This window comes from Aedes albopictus, chromosome 3 (genome assembly GCF_035046485.1).
Source record: "Aedes albopictus strain Foshan chromosome 3, AalbF5, whole genome shotgun sequence".
NCBI classification, from domain to species: domain Eukaryota; kingdom Metazoa; phylum Arthropoda; class Insecta; order Diptera; family Culicidae; genus Aedes; species Aedes albopictus.
This window is the reverse complement of record NC_085138.1, coordinates 279,503,079-279,522,431: the sequence shown is the minus strand read 5'-3', so window position 1 is coordinate 279,522,431 and position 19,353 is coordinate 279,503,079. Positions and strand designations below refer to the sequence as shown.

The 19,353-nt window shown below is 42.2% G+C and overlaps 3 protein-coding genes across 3 annotated transcripts in view; 2 read left to right on the top strand and 1 right to left on the bottom strand.

The window, feature by feature from the left end:
* LOC109420358 (septin-2) overlaps nucleotides 1–8,078 on the top strand; it is a 34,743-nt gene extending 26,665 nt beyond the window's left edge. Inside the window, exons 2-4 of the mRNA XM_019694686.3 lie at nucleotides 5,353–5,610; nucleotides 5,688–6,488; nucleotides 6,843–8,078. Coding sequence (XP_019550231.1) covers nucleotides 5,353–5,610; nucleotides 5,688–6,488; nucleotides 6,843–7,010 — 1,227 coding nt within the window. The 3' untranslated portion in view covers nucleotides 7,011–8,078. The remainder of the gene's footprint in view (nucleotides 1–5,352; nucleotides 5,611–5,687; nucleotides 6,489–6,842) is intronic.
* Nucleotides 8,079–16,580: 8,502 nt separating this feature from the next.
* LOC109420360 (transcriptional adapter 3) lies at nucleotides 16,581–18,919 on the top strand. The gene is made up of 4 exons (XM_019694687.3): nucleotides 16,581–17,295; nucleotides 17,364–18,036; nucleotides 18,132–18,531; nucleotides 18,592–18,919. Exons 1-4 carry the CDS (start codon nucleotides 17,037–17,039, stop codon nucleotides 18,748–18,750), a joined length of 1,491 nt encoding a protein of 496 aa, XP_019550232.3. The 5' UTR covers nucleotides 16,581–17,036; the 3' UTR covers nucleotides 18,751–18,919.
* Nucleotides 18,769–19,353, bottom strand: LOC109420361 (ninjurin-2; the record flags this gene model as incomplete). Its single annotated transcript, XM_019694689.3, is given in 2 exon segments — nucleotides 18,769–19,182; nucleotides 19,244–19,353. Coding segments are annotated over 2 exon segments (296 nt in total), but the record flags the coding sequence as incomplete, so codon positions are not given.

Genomic DNA, 19,353 nt, shown 5'->3' with positions numbered 1-19,353 from the left:
GGCGAATCGGCAAAATATCTGTAATATGTTAACCCGATTTAGGAAAAAATAATTTTTCAAACAAAACCATATAGAGTGAGAATTTTTCTGTTTTGAAGTCCTGGAGGAGTATTTGACAGTATTCCTGACAGAGTGCTAAGAAATGCCTTTTCCAGTAACTAAAAAATAAAGAAAGACAATATCAGATGCAATTTAATTAGGTGTGATAATTACTAAATATGCTGATGGATATGGATTGATATCGCTCTATAGTTTTCATATGTGGTTTGCTCATTTTCAACAAAAAATAAATAAAAAGAAACGAATTCTGCACTTTAATAATTTGTTTTGAGTAGGATGAAATATAGAGTACCCTGCTAAACTCGGTTGATACATTTTGAGATGTTTCCTTATAAATTTTTAATTAGATTACGTTTTGTGATATGACATTCCTCAGAAAGTTAAAAAAAAAAACAAACTTTGAAGAACCTTTAGAAAGTATTGCTAGGGGTTTCCATAGGAAAGTATCTTGTCCACTCTCAGATTTTTTTAAATGCAATTCTGAAGGCATTGTTTTGACCTCATATAAAGAGAAATTATCGTGAAAGTCTGAAAGTATTTTAGAATTAAATTCCTAGTACATATGCTGGAAAAGTCCTAAGGCTTTATAAATAAACTTCAGATAATTTTAAAAACTCTGAAATTTAAAACTTTAAATCTCCCTTATATATACATTATATATACCGAGTAGTTAATATTCATTCTCATACAAATAATACTATATGGTAAAATATCTTATTGTTAATATAAAACCTATAATATTCTAATTCCTTTCAAAATCACTGAATGTAGCTCAAGCACAAAACAAATCATTCAATATTCACCAGCTCAAACTGTAAAATTTATCTTAGAATTATATATTGACTTTCTTAGGAATGAGTTAATTCATCGAATATTTAGCATATAAGTTCAATTTTTCAATAATTTTGTGGTCACTATTTAGTCACTATTTGGTCACTTTTTTGATAATTTTGGTCACTAAAGTCACTATTATTTTGCCACTTGATCACTACCAGCCCTGCAAGAGGTATTCCTGATTGAATCTCTGATCTGTTCAAGTTCAAAATATCTCCGGATAAACCATTCTTTTGTATTGTTACGAACCTCTAGCTTCCGTCCCGAGAATTATTGCTATATAATCGACTGAGTAGGCCCGAAAAAGCTCTGCTTACTTCAAATCTCCAGGAGAAATGGGGGTTTGTCCTATTTTTCTCCAGAGGGATTTGAGTATTTCAAACATGGTTTGAACTCTTGAAGTTTTCTTTTGGATATTTTCATGGCGTGAAATTACTCCATAGTTTTATCCCGAAAGGGTGCGTGTGTTGTATATAGAAGGAATGAGTTCCAGATTTATCTGGTTACCTCGTTCTTTCTGAAATGCTTGAAACGCATTGCCGATTATCACATCTGTGATGTTCGTCTGGCTAGCACGCCTATTCATGTGAACTCACATGCCTCCCAATTAAGGATGTCCACGGTGGCTCTTTTACACAAAGTTGTATACGTTTTCAAGAAAGTACTCGCTCAAACGTAGTTTTTGCTTCGGTGGTTTCTTGAATATTGAGGATGCTTTCGATGACGTGCCTTTCAATGTCATATTGAAAGTCGCATGACGTCACAAGCTACCTCCAATGATCTATAGGCTCTCTTTACGCTTATGCGTTTTACAGTGTCCTTTTCAGGGCACTGATTAAACCCGTTGTGGTATGGGCTATGAGCTCTCGTTGCGCTTATGCGTTCATTCCCTCTTCTAGGGTACCCCTTCCTATTTCATCACCTTAACCCTTCTTTGGCATTAGGGTCATTTTTAACCCAAACCGTGCACAGCGGCAGCGAGCTGTTCCCAACGTGATGCAAAAGGAAGGTTAAATAAGCAAAAACCAGTAACAAATTTTCGCTCTCCAAAAATGGTCAAATAGCTGTAATTTCTTGAAAAGTGCATCAAAAAATCTTAAATTTTCACTGTAAGTTGATCAACTAGTTGTGTATCAGTGGTCTTGATTTGGAAAAGATCGGGCTATTCTACACGAAGCTAGAAATGTTCTAGAAAAAGGTGTTATTGTAAGATTCCTTCCGCATTTTTTCACGCCATTTATCATGGTATTCCTTTTTGAATTTCTTCCGGAGATTCTTCCGTATTCCTGCCAACACTTTGCCAAGATTCGAACATTTTCTTCCGGGATTCTTCATTGAAAATCTTCCAGGATTCCGGAGTTCCGATCGGTTTCTTCCGGAACTTTTACGGGGATCATACAGAATTTCTATTTGTTACGGAATTTCTGTTAGGTTAAACTTTCTCTCGGGATTCCTGATGAAGGAATTATTTCTGGGATTTGTACTAAACCTCCTCTAAGGGTTTTTAGGAGTTCTTCATTAATTTTCTACAAGAATTCCTTCCGCGATTTCGTTCGAAATTTCACCTGTGATTTCTTCAAGAAATTTTCAATAGCTTTCTTCTAGAGTTTCCCCTTGGATTTCTACAGAAGTTCCAGCTGATATATCCTAAAGGTTCTCGCGGGATTTCTTCTGAGATTTCTCTCGGAGTTTCTTTCGGAAGATTCCGAATTTTCTATTTGGCGAAAAATTTTCCCCAACTGGAGCGGGAATCGAACCCACCACTCGGAGGTTCACGAAACGCCTACATGACTGACGCCTCTAGCCGCACGGCCACGAAGCTCACCCGATTATCTAATTTCTTGCAGTGATCCACCTGAGATTATTTTCATACAGTTTTTCTCGGGATTTTTCCCAGAGCTCTTTCCGGAATCTCTACCAGAAATTATCTCGAGATTCTGGATGCTCCTTTTTGGAATTTCTTTAAAAATTTCCCCCGAAGTTCATGCAGGTTTTTTTTTCAAAATGTCACCTGGGATAACTTACGAGATTTCTTGTAAGAAATTCCCGGAAAAAAATCTGAAAGAATCCTGGTCAATTTTTGCGAAAATCTCCGCAAAGACTTATTGAAACTGTATTGGAACTCTGAAAACCTCTAAACGGAATCCCGGGAGAAACTACGAGCGAAATCCCAAGAAATGTCTGAAAACAGTCTCTGGAAGAAATCCCTGGAAGAACTTCGTATATCATAACGTAAATATATAAAATTCTCTGGATATACTTGGAAAAAACTGGAGAAAACCAGAAAAGAAAAAGCATTGATTATTTCAAAGAAAAAATTTAGTGTAGAATTAGCTTAAGTTCTTCTTTTGTAACTTGGCCTGTCTCTCTTAAACTTAGTGTTCTTTGAGCACTTACACAGTTATTATTTGAAGCAATTTCTTTGTCTGCCATTGCATGAATTTGTATTTTGTGAGGCAAGTACAATGATACACTGTGCCCAGGGAGTCGAGAAAAAAATCCCGACTGGAACGGAAATCGAACCCGCCGTCTCCGGATTGGCGATCCATAGCCTTACTTAACCACTAGGCTAACTGAAGACCCCAGACGTCTAACGGCTGAATTGCCTTGGAGCTACAGAGATGGTGGGGCGTGTACTCGTGAAGAGGGTAGTTTAGACGCTCGACCCTTCTGGCGTGCTTGTTATTTGTTATTTAGGTTTCAGGAGGTCAGCTCGCGGTGCATGCAGTATCGGTTCTTGGTACATGCGGGGCAGTTGAAAGCAGGCGTGGTGTCGACCCTGTCCACCTCCCGAGGACAAAGGGAGAAGCTGGAAACGTGCCAGCACATTACCTTGATGTCCTGATGTTTGTTGCTGCAAGACTACGCAGCGAACCTCGAGGATATAATGTGCCCCTCTCTAAAGAAATAGGTACAGTCATTGCACAATTATGGGTCACTCTGTCACAATTATTAGTCAGTCAGTTCGCCATGTTATTCAAATGGAATTGACCCATAATTGTGGGTGACCCATGATTGTGCTATGACTGTACCGTCTAGATGTTCCCGGAGAGATGTCAGGCCTGGCGGTAATGGAAACAGTTTAGTGTGTCGCTGGCAGACATGGGCAAAACACTGAACCGTGCCGCACCGGTGGCGTGTTTGCCCGTAAACACACCACCGTGTGTGTTCATATCACCACCTTCGTTCAGCTTCTACTGATGAACACGCAGTGCGACTGGCGAAACACTCGTGTCGGTGTTTCAGTTTTGGTTGGGCACGGAGGCCGAGTGTTTCCGATTGTATGAAACACCAAAGCAGTGAGCTCGGCCACAGTGCGTGGTAGCTTGGCTGCATCAGAGCCACTGAGTCAGAAGGGACGAGAAAGACACAAAAGGAGCCGCCAAGTACTTCACTCTCGTCGTTGACCAACAGCATTTGCAACTGGTGCTGGAGAATGAACGGCACCGAGCGCTTGAACTCGCACGAGTGTTTTGCATAATCGGAAACACTCGGGCTCCGTGTTACCCGAAGCGTCAAACACCGTGCCCAGTGCCTGAGCACCACCACCGACACCGGTGTTGAGCCAGACACGGTGCGTGCTCGTTCTGAAACACGGAGAGCTAGGTGGTGGCTTGGCACCCACGGTGGTGTGTTTGAGCATCGACTCCTCGTGCAGTGCAGTGTTTGGACATGTCTGGTCGCTGGTCTACTGACTCTTTCGTTGGCTATTGGTAGTGGTTCCTAACCCCACACTACCTGAGCTTTCCGCTCGGGAAGAGCAGATTATCCTGCATTGCTTAGAGATAAAAAAAAACACATTCATAGCTGAAAATGCTATTCATTGGTTGTCCGCTTGTAGTTAACATTGAGTAGCATGGCGCAGCAATTCCATTCTTTCGCACACCGCTGCTTTCAGGTGGCATTTTGCCTGCGGAAAAATGCGTGTCTGCTGTTACCGCTTCTGCTTGTATCGTTGTGTTCTGCCGGGTTCCATCCTGCAGCATTACCGACGGCGCTACGTTCTTGCCCTTTATAATCTCCACGCACTCGTCGTCGACCCATTTATTCCATCGACTCCGTTCTACGTCCCCGCTCTGGCCTGCATCGTTCATGGCTACTTTTACGGTTTCTTGTAGTAGTCCTCTAGAGTGGCCACATCGAACTCGTCCTCTTCCCGCAACGCTGCCTCGAGATTCTGCGCGTATGCTAGCGCCACGATAGGCTCTGACGCTGACCATATGGACCACATATGTCGAAACCGTTGAAGAAATGTCATTCATCAGCCAGAACGTGGTTGGTTTAGGAATCCCTCTGCCCTGGGTCTTCCAGGTGTAACGATAAGGCTATATTGGGAGAAGGTGCTGGGGAAGAATGAAATTCTCGTTTCAGTAATACCAGGTATTACGGTGCCTGCTTACACACATATATTAGGTGAAATAATCTTTTTCTTACACACATGTTCTTTTCCAATTTCAGCACGAGCTTCCTCGAACCTTGAAACTGTCCGGTCATGTCGGGTTCGACAGCATGCCGGACCAGCTGGTCAGCAAGAGCGTCCAGAATGGGTTCGTGTTCAACATCCTGTGCATCGGTGAAACCGGTCTCGGCAAGTCCACCCTGATGGACTCGTTGTTCAACACGAACTTCGAATCGCAACCGAGCCCGCACTCGTTGCCGAACGTCAAATTGAAGGCCCATACGTACGAGCTGCAGGAGAGCATGGTTAGATTGAAGGTAATTGTTTGGTGGGATTGATTGGTTAAATGCTTAATAGTGACAAATGATCCATGGGGTATTTGGTAATTTTCCAGTTGACAATATGTGACACTGTCGGCTACGGAGATCAAATCAACAAGGACGATTCGTTTAAATCGGTCGTCGATTACATCGATCAGCAGTTTGAAACTTTTCTACAGGAGGAGCTCAAGATCAAGCGATCACTGTCTTCGTATCACGACAGCCGTACCCACATTTGTCTGTATTTCATTTGCCCCACGGGACACGGTTTGAAGTCGTTGGATTTGGTGTGCATGAAGAAGCTGGATTCGAAGGTCAATATCATTCCGATCATTGCCAAGGCTGACACCATTTCCAAGACGGAGCTGTCCAAGTTCAAGGCAAAGATCAACGATGAGCTGAGAAACAATGGCGTTCAGATCTACCATTTCCCGACGGACGACGAATCGGTTGCGGAAATCAACGCCACCATGAACTCGCACATTCCGTTTGCTGTGGTGGGCAGTACCGATTTTGTTCGCGTCGGTAATAAAACGGTCCGCGCTCGACAGTATCCTTGGGGAACGGTTCAGGTGGAGAACGAGGCCCATTGCGACTTTGTTAAGCTTCGGGAAATGCTGATTCGTACCAATATGGAGGACATGCGCGAGAAGACGCACACCAAACACTACGAGCTCTACCGCCAGAAGCGGCTGGAGCAAATGGGATTCACCGATGTGGACAGTGACAACAAACCGGTCTCGTTCCAGCAAACGTTTGAGGCCAAGAGAAGCAACCATCTCGCCGAGTTGCAGGCCAAGGAGGACGAAGTTCGGCAGATGTTTGTCGTTCGCGTGAAGGAAAAGGAGGCGGAGCTGAAGGAAAGCGAGAAAGAGGTAAGTTCTACTAGTGTTTTGGTCCAAAACAGCAGTGCAATTAATTTTAAATTCAGAGATAAACAAATACTTAGAAATTTCATTAGTGCAACGTGATGTTGGCAGTCGATATTGTTGATATCATTCTCCCTGCAAACTTGGAATGTCATCGGCATATAATCGTCAAGGCATATTTCATTCAAATGCATCTACTTTATTTTGCATCAATCGAGCTAAAACTTTCAGAGATTGATCTTCTTATCTAAAGGCATAATCATGAAAGGTGCTATAGAATAATTTAGTAGCTGTTGGACCCAACGACTTTAGAACTATACGTAATCAAGGTGTTAAACATTTATTTCTCTCCATTTCCAGCTGCATGCCAAGTTCGACAAGCTGAAGAAAGATCATGCCGAAGAGAAGCGTAAACTGGAGGAATCTCGTAAAAAGCTCGAAGAAGAATTTGTCGAATTCAATCGACGCAAATCGCAGATGGCAGCTTCCCACCACACCCTGACCTTGGGTAAGAGCAAAAAGAAATGAAACTTGTAGATAACCGGACGAACGACACCCTAGAAGCGCCACACGCTTCTGGAAACACTGTCGTCATTTTGATTCCTTCGCATCGCATCGCTGCTGATCCCATCAAACATTTAGAATGCTTAAGGTAGGTTGGAAAATCTCTGTGCTTCTCCTATAGTATTTTCATTGTGAACTCGTGAATAGAAAGAAAGCCTTTTGCTATACCATAGGTTTATTTTAACTTCATCAGTCCAACTGATTCGCCAAAAGACCAACGTAGCGACAAATTGCATAGAAATACACTATTCATTCATTTCATCCACTTGTAAGTACAAAATGTTGCAAAGTTTTAAAACATTTACCGTTCAAATTTAGCACAGAAACAGACAATTTCATTTACGCGTCAGACAAATAAGAAAAATATAGCCTAAAATAATAGTAATTTTTAAATAGCGAAAATTGCGTATTTTAATCGAATGCTGAGCTTGACTCCGACAGGATTTAACTACGTGCAGTTCAATCTCACCAATCGTTTTCATTTCGGTGAAAATGGGTGAGATTTTGTAAACTTGTACGTCAAAAAAATGCTTCGAAATTGTCGAAATTGACTTCTGATAAGCACAAACATAAATTCCAATAGAAAACATACTACTTGACTACAACAAACCACCAAATATACCTACTTAATGGCACTTACCGAAAACAATGACACTAGAAGTAGGCTACACATTCGATCCGTTTCACACCATTTACAACGGTTTAAAACATTCAGTTGTTCTACCACTATTTTGTTTTCAGATTTATATTTCTTATCTTCACAATAACTTGTGCATTTAAGTTAAGTTACCGTTAACATTCTCTTGTAACATTTTTTGTTGGACATATTATCCCTGCATGAATTTGATTTCCACTTCACCTTACATTCGTACATATAATAATCATGGAGTAATCCATGTCAAATTTATCTGCGATGGACCGGCTAAGAAATACTTTATTTTAAACATAGGTTAAAGTAATTTAAATCTGAGAAGTCTCTCCCAAATATTTATATTATATGGTCTACATATATATATTCTCATATCTGACAGATTTTGCGGTGTTTAAAATGGAATATGAATTTGAGAAAGCCATGATCTATGAATGTACTAGGGTATGTGTGCTATCATTAATCTCATGCTCCCATTTCCATCCTATTCGAAAACAAGCGATTACGGCACCGATTGACTCCGTTCTTTTTGTTTTCATGGGTGCTCACTTCTAACAAAAAATACAAAAATAAGAAACAAAACAAACAGCGCTTCAATCCTTTGTTTTTCGTGGGATGAAAATGGGAGCCACATGCTTAATAAGGGAACCAATACCCTAATTATTTTAGGTGAGTATGGTAACATTAGATAAATTTTCTACCGCTTTCCATTTAATTGCCCGCTGAGTTCTTCGGTTTCTGGTTCCAATCGGTTCTTTGCAAGGTTTTTGCCTGAATGATGGGTTCGCTGTAGAAAGTGTACAGTGTAGAGTACAACGAGCTTGTAGTTCAATTCACATCCTTCGCGCCACATACCGTTCTACAGCGCTTAATAGTCATTATTCAAAATTGTGATCACACGAAAGTTCTCACATTCAAAATGCTCGGCTTTTCAGGTAGATGGAACAAATTATTGCTTCATTCTACTCCTTCGGTAGCTATTCGTTTTCCCAGATTCCTGATTATTTAACGGTGCAGACAGAGGTGACCATTTTGTGACCATGATGAGTTCAGCAGCGATTCCATCCTTACCAGCTTGGAATTTGGTTAATCTCCATCATTGACGTTGTCATTTCCTTCATTGCTTTGGTCCCCCGTGGCTACGTTCTCCGCGCCTTTCAGGTGCTTATCGAAGTGTTGCTTTTACCTTTCAATCACCTCTCGTCCCTCCGTCAAAAGGCTCCCGTCCGTCGTTATGTCTTCCTCTCCTCTTTTTGGTCTAACGTCTGCGCTGGGAGAGGGATCGCTCTTTCTACATCGACCAGAGCGCAAAGTAACACTGCTTTCCCGTGATAGCGTCACGGAATATCAAATCGACCACATCTGTATTAAATGAAAACGGAGACGAAGGTTTTTTGATGTACGGAACGAACGTAGCGCCGAGATAACGTCCGACCAGTTGGGATTCGGCTGCGCATTGTCAGGATGCATCGACAGGATGAGAAAATCAGGCGCCGGTTCAACCCACGCCGATTGCAGGACGCTGCGGTAAAAAGGTGCTTCGTCGAGGAGCTGGAGAACCGTGCTGCGAAGATTCCAGAAGATGGAAACGTAGAAAAACAATAGAGCGCCAACAAGGACGCGTCCATCGCCACCGTCGAGAATGATTTGAGTGAGCGAAGGAACGCGAAAGCCGCGATAGAGCGAGCGAAAACACGAGGAGCCAAAACCGTAGTCCGTCAGCGCTATTGGGGTCTACGAAGGTTGATGAGCCGGGAAACACTCTTTCTTCCTACGGGGTTTCTTATGGGAGTATGAGTGAAAAAAAGCAAAAAATCTTCCCTCCTTCACTTTCTCACAGAAAACCACAAACAAAATCATCACCTTCGTAGTCCCATATTCGGCTCTCGAGAAAGAAGTGAAGTGCTCATGTAGTAGTCGGGACAAAAAAGCGATAGCGGACTCCCTAGCCGACGAAGCCGAGAAAGTAGCAAATACCGGCGACATTCGTCTCGTCTACGATGTCTCACGTCACCTTAGTGGGACGAAGATGGATGCTACGATTTCCGTGAAAGACACAGCTATTGACCGACCCGGCTGATCAGCTGAAAAGCTGCTTCGAGCACTTTAGAAACATTTTTCAAGTGTCGGCCATGCCATCAACACCTCAGCATGATCCGCCAAGGGTTCGACGCATTACCCGTGTCAACGCCGAAACTTCATCATTGCTGGAGATAGAAAAAGCCATTCGTAGCATGAAATCGAACTGGGCCTCGTGGGTCGCTGACCCCGTAGTATCTGCACAACTGCTGCATCAATTTTTCTGCAAAATATAGGAAACCGCAACATTTCCGGTCGACTGGATGCAAGGCGTCTTAGTAAAGGTGGTCAAAAAAGGTGACCTGACTGTACGGTCCGACAAAAAATCACCTTTTTTGTTCTGCCCTGCTCTATATTTCACCTTTTCTGATTGGGAAACGTTCATAAATTACGTCCAACATTTGGGGGAGGGGGGTCTAGGAAAGTGTGACAGTACAGTACGTGTATAAGGTATATGTCGTTTTCGTTTTTGCGGCGGTGCTACACCGCTTCCTGCTAAACTTTTCGCTGAATAAACGAACATTTTCGGTGCAGTTGCATTGGTGTGCGTGTATAAACACCAAAATATAGACAACTTCGCAAACGCTGATTGGTGGACACGGTGTGTACCAGCTACACTCCCGATTTTTTGAGTGCTACACTATCATACGCGGTGCAGAAAAAGTGCTGCACCGGTGTAGCACGAAAATCAAAAACGAACATTTTCGGTGCAAAAGTGCTACACCGGTGTAGCTCCACCGCAAAAACGAAAACGACAATAGAGAAATAGCGTGACAGAGGAGTGAGGGGGGGGGGGGTCTAGAAATCCCGAACCACGATGGACGTAATAAATGAACCACAGACAAACAGACGTAACACTTCGAACATTTTTCGATTCACATCATAGTCACGGACACATGCTCGCCCAATGCTAAAAGTACTGAATTTGGCCAACCATCAACTAGGTGGCGGTAGTGGGCAAACGTCAAACTCGAACAAAAACGATGCGAGCGCCACGGATGGCCAGTTGGCCAACTATATTTTTTTTTAATAAACCGTTAAATCGATGTACGATGCGTATTATCAGAGTGTTACGTCTGTTTGTCTGTAAATGAACCTTTCTTTGCTCTAGACTAGAAACTCATAAATCTGAAGTTTTCGATTATGGAATAATCTGGATACCCCTATAGAACCCAATTCAGGTAAGGAATTTCCCATGCATCAAGATCAGTCCTGCAAAATATCAGTGTCAGTGCCTGTTTTTCAGCCGAAAATGAATGACTGCGGCGGTCGTTTTCAATTCCTCGATGTGAGAACTGACAGAATCCGAGAGCTCCATTCGTGAGCAACCCAACAAGCTCAATTCCCAATCATCCACACACTACTCATGCTGACAGGCCATTTCCGGACCAACAATTGAAAAGGCCGCAACAACATTGCGTAAACAAACACGTTTATGTCGACTTAGGGCCTTCTGGGATCCACCCACGCATCTCACCACCATTAACAGAAAGCTTGATGTTTGCGCTTTCTGTTAGTGGTGGTGAGGTGTGTGGGTGGAGTTCAAAAGGCCTCAAGTCGACAGATACATGTTTGTTTACAAAATGTTGATGCAGCCTTTTCAATTGTTGGTCCGGAAATACAGAAAATTGAATGGAAATTTAGCCACAGACAAACAGACCTACTACTCAAATCGAAATCATCGCACGATTTAACGGTCATTTTGAAAATATAGTGTGGTTCGGACTATGCTCGCAAGTGTCATGGTGGCGCTGCTGTGCCACCGTCACCTCTCAATTTTGGAGAGAAATGAACGCGACGCCGATCAATGTAACTAAAATGACTAAATCATGAACCTTCATTCATGTTTTATGAATGGATGACGCCTCGGGGGAGTCGTCACCTGCAAGATTGTTACATCGAGCCGAGGGAAACAACACCTGCAAATGAATGCTTCGGATCTGACGTTTAATCACCCTTCTCTTTTTGGCTCCCGAGGAGCATTGGTTTGTTTTCATACGGAAACGTTTCCGTATGAAAATATTAAACACAAATTGCTATCTTCTGCTGCTGCTTGAGAGAGAAGGGTGATAATCGTTAGATTGCCTTATAGAGGATGCTAGCATGCTAGTGAGATGCCAAACGATGTTTTTGAAGCAATTTTTTTCTAAGTAATATGTCTGTTTGTTTGTGATTTAGTCAGCTCTCGCTTTCAGCACGCTGCGTGCGAGTGTGAGTACCTATTTTATTCGCTTTCTTGTTGCTGATCGGAAAGCCACATTGACAGGAAAAACAAAACGGAGAAAATAAAAAAACAAAAAATCGCCTGTCGAAAAATTGCAGCACTGATCAAGATAGGCTGAGAAATTCCTCCTGATCTGCAAACAGCGCTTATGACAGATACGTAAGGGTTCATTCAAATATTACGTAACGCAAAATTTTACAATTTCAGACCCCCTCCCTCCCCAACGTAACAATTGGCTTCTTTAGCGGTGTTGAGATAATTCCATATTCTGAATCTGCATGCGAAACTGAGCCGAAATCCAAATTTTCATGAATTTTGGTGCCCGGAAACCTATTTAAAAATCAATTTGAAGTTTGTATGGGAGCGATTTGTCGAATCACCCCTCGTTGCATTTTGTACTGGGTGGAGCTGTCAAACAGTTACACAGCTGTCAAAAGGTGATTTCAAAAAATCTTTTTGAAATTGATTTTAGGTACCAAAGTAAAGTTCTAAAAATCTGAAAAAAATCATAGTGGCTCAGAAAAAGGTGCTCTTTCGTATAAAATCAAAAAAATGATACATTTTTCTTAATTTAAAAACCCTATTGGCTTCTTTAACGGTGTTGAGATAATTCCATATTCGGAATCAACATGTCAAACCGAGCCGAAATCCAAATTTTCATGCATTTTGGTGCACGGGAACCTATTTAAAAATCAATTTAAAGTTTGCATGGGAGCGTTTTGTCAAATCACCTCTCGTCGCATTTTGTACTTGGCAGAGCTGTGAAGCATTTGCCCAGCTGCATTGGCGGAGCCAGCATTTTCTTTTTTCTTACTCACTCTTCTAAACATACACGAGAAAGAGCGTGATGAAAGAGGAGGCAAGCTGCCCCCTCTTCTATCTTTTTCTCTCTCGTGTATGTTTAGTAGAGTGAGTAAGAAAAAAAAATGCTGGCTCCGCTAATGCCCAGCTGTCAAAAGGTGATTTCAAAAAATCTCTTTGAAATTGAATTTAGGTACCAAAATCTGAAAAAAATCATAGTGGCTCAGAAAAAGGTGCTCTTTCGTATAAAATCAAAAAATCAAAACATTTTTCAAAATTTAAAAACCCAATTCAATTCAATCCGCTTTATTTTAGAGACTTTCAGTCTTGGGCTGGTTCATCTCTCCCCCACGTTAAAGTTGGGAAAATTTGAAATTTTGTATGAAGCGTAAGGGAACGTTCATAAATTACGTCCAACATTTGGGGGAGGGGGGGTCTAGGAAAGTGTGACAGTACGTGTATAAGGTATGTATAGAGAAATAGCGTGAAAGAGGGGGGAGGGCGGTGGTCTAGAAATCCCGAAACACGATGGACGTAATAAATGAACCCTCCCCCCTTTGCGTTATATTTGAACGATCCCTAAATATTTCGACCTCTTAAAATTGTATGGTTAAGATACATAACGACCACCATTTTTTATTGTAAAACTGCCATTTACCATTCGCCGAATGGTATAGAACAACAGGGGTGATGGTGAGTGTGCTGTGCACATTACAATACGTTTAATGGTCAATAATTTTCGAAAAAATGGTGTTGTAACAATAAAATTCATCGTATTTTTATGATATTTTTTATCAGGGTCAACTGTAAAGTCGTCTTCAGTGCCTCGTACTTGACTCGACGACTCGACCTAATATGTACATCTTGATGTACATATAGTTTATTGCATTGCTAACTGGACTGCGACAGAGTGCGGAATCTTAAATAAAAGTGTGATATTGCATCAAATCGTTCCGGTGTCTTCACCGCACTTATTCATCATGAGCTAATGAATAAGTGCGGTGAAGACACCGAAACGATCTGAAACCAAATCGCACTTTTATTTGAGATTCCGCACTTCCTCGTCGCACTTTTAACTGCGCAATGCGCAATACACTCATTTCCAATAAAGTCCGTTATTTGATATTTTTTTTAGTAAAATTCATCTTTATTTCATAAAGCCCAGTTTCGTGTTCGAAAGGAATCGCTCAATAAACTGCTTGTGCGATTCCTGACGGAAACTTTTCACGGTGACTGTCGTTTCTTCGCAACTGCTTTCTGCGATCGAAGAAAAAATGGGTTCTTGGGCGATTCAGGCAAGTAATGTCCCATTCATCAAGATAGGCTGAGAAATTCCTTCTGAACTGCAAACAGCCCTTAAACCAAAATAGGGTATTGTACCATTTGGGCAGGTGTACCTATTTTAGGCACTTGCCGCTATAATTAAGTCAATTTCAAACCGACTGATTTGAATTTTTGTACAGAGTTAGATACTGTACGTGCCCAACTCAAATTAATCGGTTTGAAATTGACTTAATTATAGCGGCAAGTGCCTAAAATAGGTACACCTGCCCAAATGGTACAAGACCCTACATCTTATTATTTTTAACCGTGAATAAAATCATAATCAAAAATTTTAATTTTAAAAAAGATTTAATATTGATTTTATTTATTTCAAGTTTTTTTTTTTTTTAACACCGCTAGCCATGATGGTCTCCAATAGCGGAAGGTCCGAAAGAGCTTGAAACTATTGAGAAATCATCATGTCTACAGGTCGTAAGCCCTGATAAAGTGTGGAACGTTTTGATGGCTGTGATCCCTGACCATCATGTCAAAACCCAGGGATACCCAAGTGACCATACTGTTAGGGTGTAGGGGTTGCATGTGTGAGGCGCATATATTGACAGGCACTGCTATGGACCGTTAGGGCTGAGTAGGGTCGAGGAATGGATCTATGATTGCTGAATTATACTGAAAAAGTCGTGATTCAGCAGTGGTGGCACCGCTCTCCGCTTTTGTTCGGCCTTGGTGGTTTGTGTGGGGTGGTTCGTGTCGGTGTGTGTGTGCTTTGTGCGTGCGGTGCTTACGGCTTCAGCAGGGTGGTTACTTGGGTAGTGTGGGATAATTGGGTTTGGGACTGAGGGGGTCGTCGTTGATAAGGCCGACATCATTGAGTGCTCAGTGTTGGCGGTTGTATTGGTGACGATTTCTTCAGCCTTAAGATCTCATTTATACCACGCACAGATTTTTGGGAAGAGGGAGTACTTTGTAATGCAAGAGAGGGATTTAAACTCTGCGTTACGGGTTGGGCGAGGTCATGCAGATAGACTCAACCCAGGTCACCGTGCGGCTCGGACAGTGATGCATGAATGAGTGCGGTGTGGGTGAGGTGCGCTGCCCTGTGGGTGCAGTTGAGTCCGGGTTGGAGTGGAAAGAGACCCTTCTCTACTCTAGGTCGGTTTCGGTTGTACGGGCGTGGTAGTGTTTGTCTTAATTGTGCCGTGTTGTGCGTGATTTGCGGCTCGAGCTGCGTGGTTTCTTGGGAAGTATTGTGCTCTGTAATCTAGATTTTGGTTTTAAGGTGAAGCTAAGGCTGGGCTGTGCCTCGGATTTGTTGGGCGCAGGTCGGGAGAGCTGGTGGCAGTTTGTGCTGGGGGGTTTACTCGATTGGTTATTCACTGATGGTGGCCAGTCGATCGACTTATCGGCGCTGCTTGTCATTTGGTTCTTGGGGTTTGTGCTCTCGAGGTTCGGGGCGTTGCTTCGTTGTATCTTCGCTTTAATACTAATGTTACCGCTGGGAACACTGCAAGTGCATTGGGCGGCACAGAGCTTCTAGCGATGACAAGAGCTGACAGCGCTTTGCACTTGGCAGGGGCTAAATTGTAGATAGAGAAGAAAAGAAGGATGAAAGAAGGGAACACATAGTGATTCTACCTATCAAATTGATTATTCTACTTAAAACTAGTTTATTTGTTTATTCTACTTAACAGTAAGTCATGCAATTATTCAATACTCGAGAAACTATAGTGCTAATTAATATGAATTACTTACAGTGTCTAAAAGATGTGAATTTCCTATAATCTACATTCATGCAATGTTAAACCTATCTAGAACATGAAATGTTAGCTACTTGGGAAGGTGAAATCTCAGTGAAATACGTTAAAGCACCGAAAGTGTAAGTAAATGAAATATTGTATTCTGAATTGCTAATAATAAATATCAATTTGCAGTTTAAAGCTGCACCTAACCGCAAACTTGGCGGCGACTTTGTTGTGCTGCTAACAACCCGGTGACCCACTGGATTTCGGGACCCTTTCCCCGCTAACAACTAATATTCCTTGTTTGATTTAACTGACTGTTTTTTACAGGCGTTTAACTCATTCTATTTCATAGATTGCGAAATTTAAGGGTAATGGTTCAATAGGGTGTTAGCTATCAGAGTGGATTAGAACGAGTTGGCGCCTACAATACACCAACACTGACACACACTCCAATACTTACACGCACACATGCACCTACAACTAGCTGTAAAAGACCAGTGGGCGGGACAATGGTGCCTACCCAACAGTTGTAGGTGGGGTGTTTGGCTTAGCTACATGACTTGGTCCGGCAAGCCCATAAACATCAATTGGTAGACGTATTGCCTAGTGAAAAGACAACGCAGATGGGCGAAAGCCAGGGGATGCGTTGATAATAGCAGAATAGCAGAATAGCAGAATTTTATTTATTTCAAGTTTTATTTTGCCCCTTTCGTACTCTTTTTCTTTTCTTAACGACGCCACTGTATCGCTTTTGACGTTCGTTTCGTTTTCCCTTGCAGCTGCTGCAAAGGCGTCAGCCAAAATTATTCGCGCATCATTTTATTGATAAATAATCTAAAAATTGTGCATGTTTTCGAATTAAATCAAGTGCATTGATAAATTGATATAAAATGCAGTGTTGAGAAGTGAAAGTGCGTCGTAAAATGTAGTGGATGTACCGAAAAAGTTGAATTATAAAATCGATTTTTACTTCGCTGAGAAACAAGCTGACGCATCTGGGTGACAGCTTTGTTCCCGTTTTAGCACCGAGTAGATGTAGTAGTGACATCGCTCGCTCGCTGATCAGCTGTGCATCAACGGACCCTTGCATACATTCAAACATCCTGTTGTGTTGAACAAGTGGCTAATATTTTGTAAACAAAATTTAGCTCGCGTCTGGAATTCGTGATTTTTGTTTCTTATTACCTTCGAGAGGTCAACGGTGAGGTGCCAAAATGGCTGATAAGAGCCTTGCGAAGCGCTTATCGCTTTCATCATCGTCGAAAAATCGAATGGGTCATCCGACGGGCAGTGGCGGGTTCGCTGGGCTAGGAGTAGGAGGGCTCCCTTCGGGATCCAAGCTGCCGTCGGCTAAAGCGCTAGCAACCGTAGCCAGTGCGGGTGTCCCTTCGCCCGGATCGCCTGGAGAAATTTCCTTGGTTCCATACATCAAAACTGCTGATAACGGAAAGGTGTTGCCAAAGTACACGGCGGGTAAGATATAATTGAAATTTCATGTATAGTTGAATAGCGTGCCTTATTCTGCAATGTCGTAATTCCAGCGTTGTCTAGCACCACCGAAGATTTGGTACCAGCAGAAGACTTGGATATGGTTCAGTTAGAACTGGAACTACTACTTTCCACTGTTGCTTTGCGTTATCGCGTTCTGAAGAGCGAAATAGACACGATCGACAAGGCAGACGAGCGACGTGAAAGGAAAGGCAAATTCATAGACAAGGCGCCAAGCTCGCCTGGTAAAAAGAGGCGTCTGGATGATAAGCAAAAGTTCCGTGATAGCTCAGGAAAACCATTTGGCCATCACATGAAATTACCCAAGATAAAAAATATGTCTTCGTTGATCCCACCTTCCCCAGCTCCGTCGCAGAACACTGATGACAGTAGCGATGCGGTTCCCTTCCTACCGCCGAATCACCACATCCAGCACATTATTTCCGACAATAGCAACAACAAACTAATGCTCTCGAAGAACGATACTCCGAACAAATTTTGGATGTCGGCTGAGCCCTACTGTATGCCCATCACGCACGAAGATCTGAAGCTGCTGGATGATTTGCTGGAGGAGTATTCGGGACCGTTGATTCCACCGATTCCGGAGTTGGGTCCGCATTACAGCACCCAGTGGGCTGCGGATGATATCAAGGAGGAGCAAGATTCAAGCGCGAAGAAAGTGAAGGGACTCACAAACGGTGACATTGGAAGGAAGGAGAAAGTGATGTAAGTGTTCAATGTATTTAATAAGCATAGCAACAAGGTGCAACTTTTTTTTGCTCGGTCTTAATTTCTCTTTTGAAATTTCAATGTTTTTTCAGGGGTGAGGGTATAACCGGACCGCTCACACAACGCTTGGTCTCAGCTTTGATGGAGGAAAATTTGCTTCCTGATTGTAACAGTACTAGCAACGAGAACAGCAACAGCAGCTCCGATATAGGTCACAGCAATTCGAGAAGCGCAGTTTCATTGCTAAAAAATGGCATTAGCATTGAGCGACGTTTGCGCAAGGAGCTTATTGAACAGGGCATTCTCGATGACGATGATATGCCCAAAAGCCAACAAGATGATGAAATTTTGTCGGAAATCAATCGTGTTCGCACAGAGATAGCGGTAATAGCTGAGTACAACTCGAACGAAATCCGAAAGCTGCAGTCAATGGCTCAGGATGAAATGAAGCGGATCGAGGTAAAGAGGAAACTGGATAGAGTTGATCAAGAGGTATGATTCAGATTGAATTATAAAAGCAAATCTTTAAATCCAATATTTATGTATTCACAGATAATTGAGTGCTACAAGAAAATTATGGCTGCCAGGTTGAAGCGTCGTCCACTCACAAAACAGGAACGAGACGAAGCTTATCGTCTAGCCGAGGAGCAAAAACGTTTATCTGATCAGCTTGAATTGATGCCAGTTCATGGACCTTTCGCTACTAATTGAATATGTGCATTTCTGACATCTGGTTCTTTCAACATGTTCGTAAACATAATGTTCTCTCAACTAAACCACTAATTAAAATGATAAATGTTCATTTAACTTTCATCCTTATAATTGAGAAGGTATGAACGGTCTAAGACGCCGCAAAAATATAGCTGTTAATCATCGGGAATCCGCCTGTTTCAAATTTACTTCGAACCTCACCGAACAGACATATTTTGTTTTGTACTTTCGTAGAAGTTATATTCACTAATTACTCCGTAACAAGTCTCCTTGAGTTTTCATGTCAAATGCACTGATGATGACGTTGATCACCACACTGATAACTGTGAATATTATAAGCAAATTGTTCAGTATGTCCGACTTTCTGTGCTGTTCAACTTTGTTGATATCGAGAACAATGGCCAGAATAATTATCATAACGGCTTGGAAGACCTACGGACAAAGAAAATTAATAATGTGACTCATTGTATGATAAAATAAAAGGACTTTATACCTGTAGTGATATCGACAAAACCACGAGCGTCAAGAGCAGGTGATAGAACTCGTGGGCTTCTCCTACCGTGAGCAGATACTTGAGCTGAGATGCGTTGGCTGTTAGCAAAG

Excerpts from the sequence above, each read along its gene's own strand:
- LOC109420360 (XM_019694687.3), top strand. The coding sequence starts at position 17,037 with ATGGCTGATAAGAGCCTTGCGAAGCGCTTATCGCTTTCATCATCGTCG. Across the intron at positions 18,037-18,131 it reads GGAAGGAAGGAGAAAGTGAT|GGGTGAGGGTATAACCGGAC; the intron begins GTAAGTGTTCAA and ends ATGTTTTTTCAG. Across the intron at positions 18,532-18,591 it reads TGGATAGAGTTGATCAAGAG|ATAATTGAGTGCTACAAGAA; the intron begins GTATGATTCAGA and ends ATGTATTCACAG.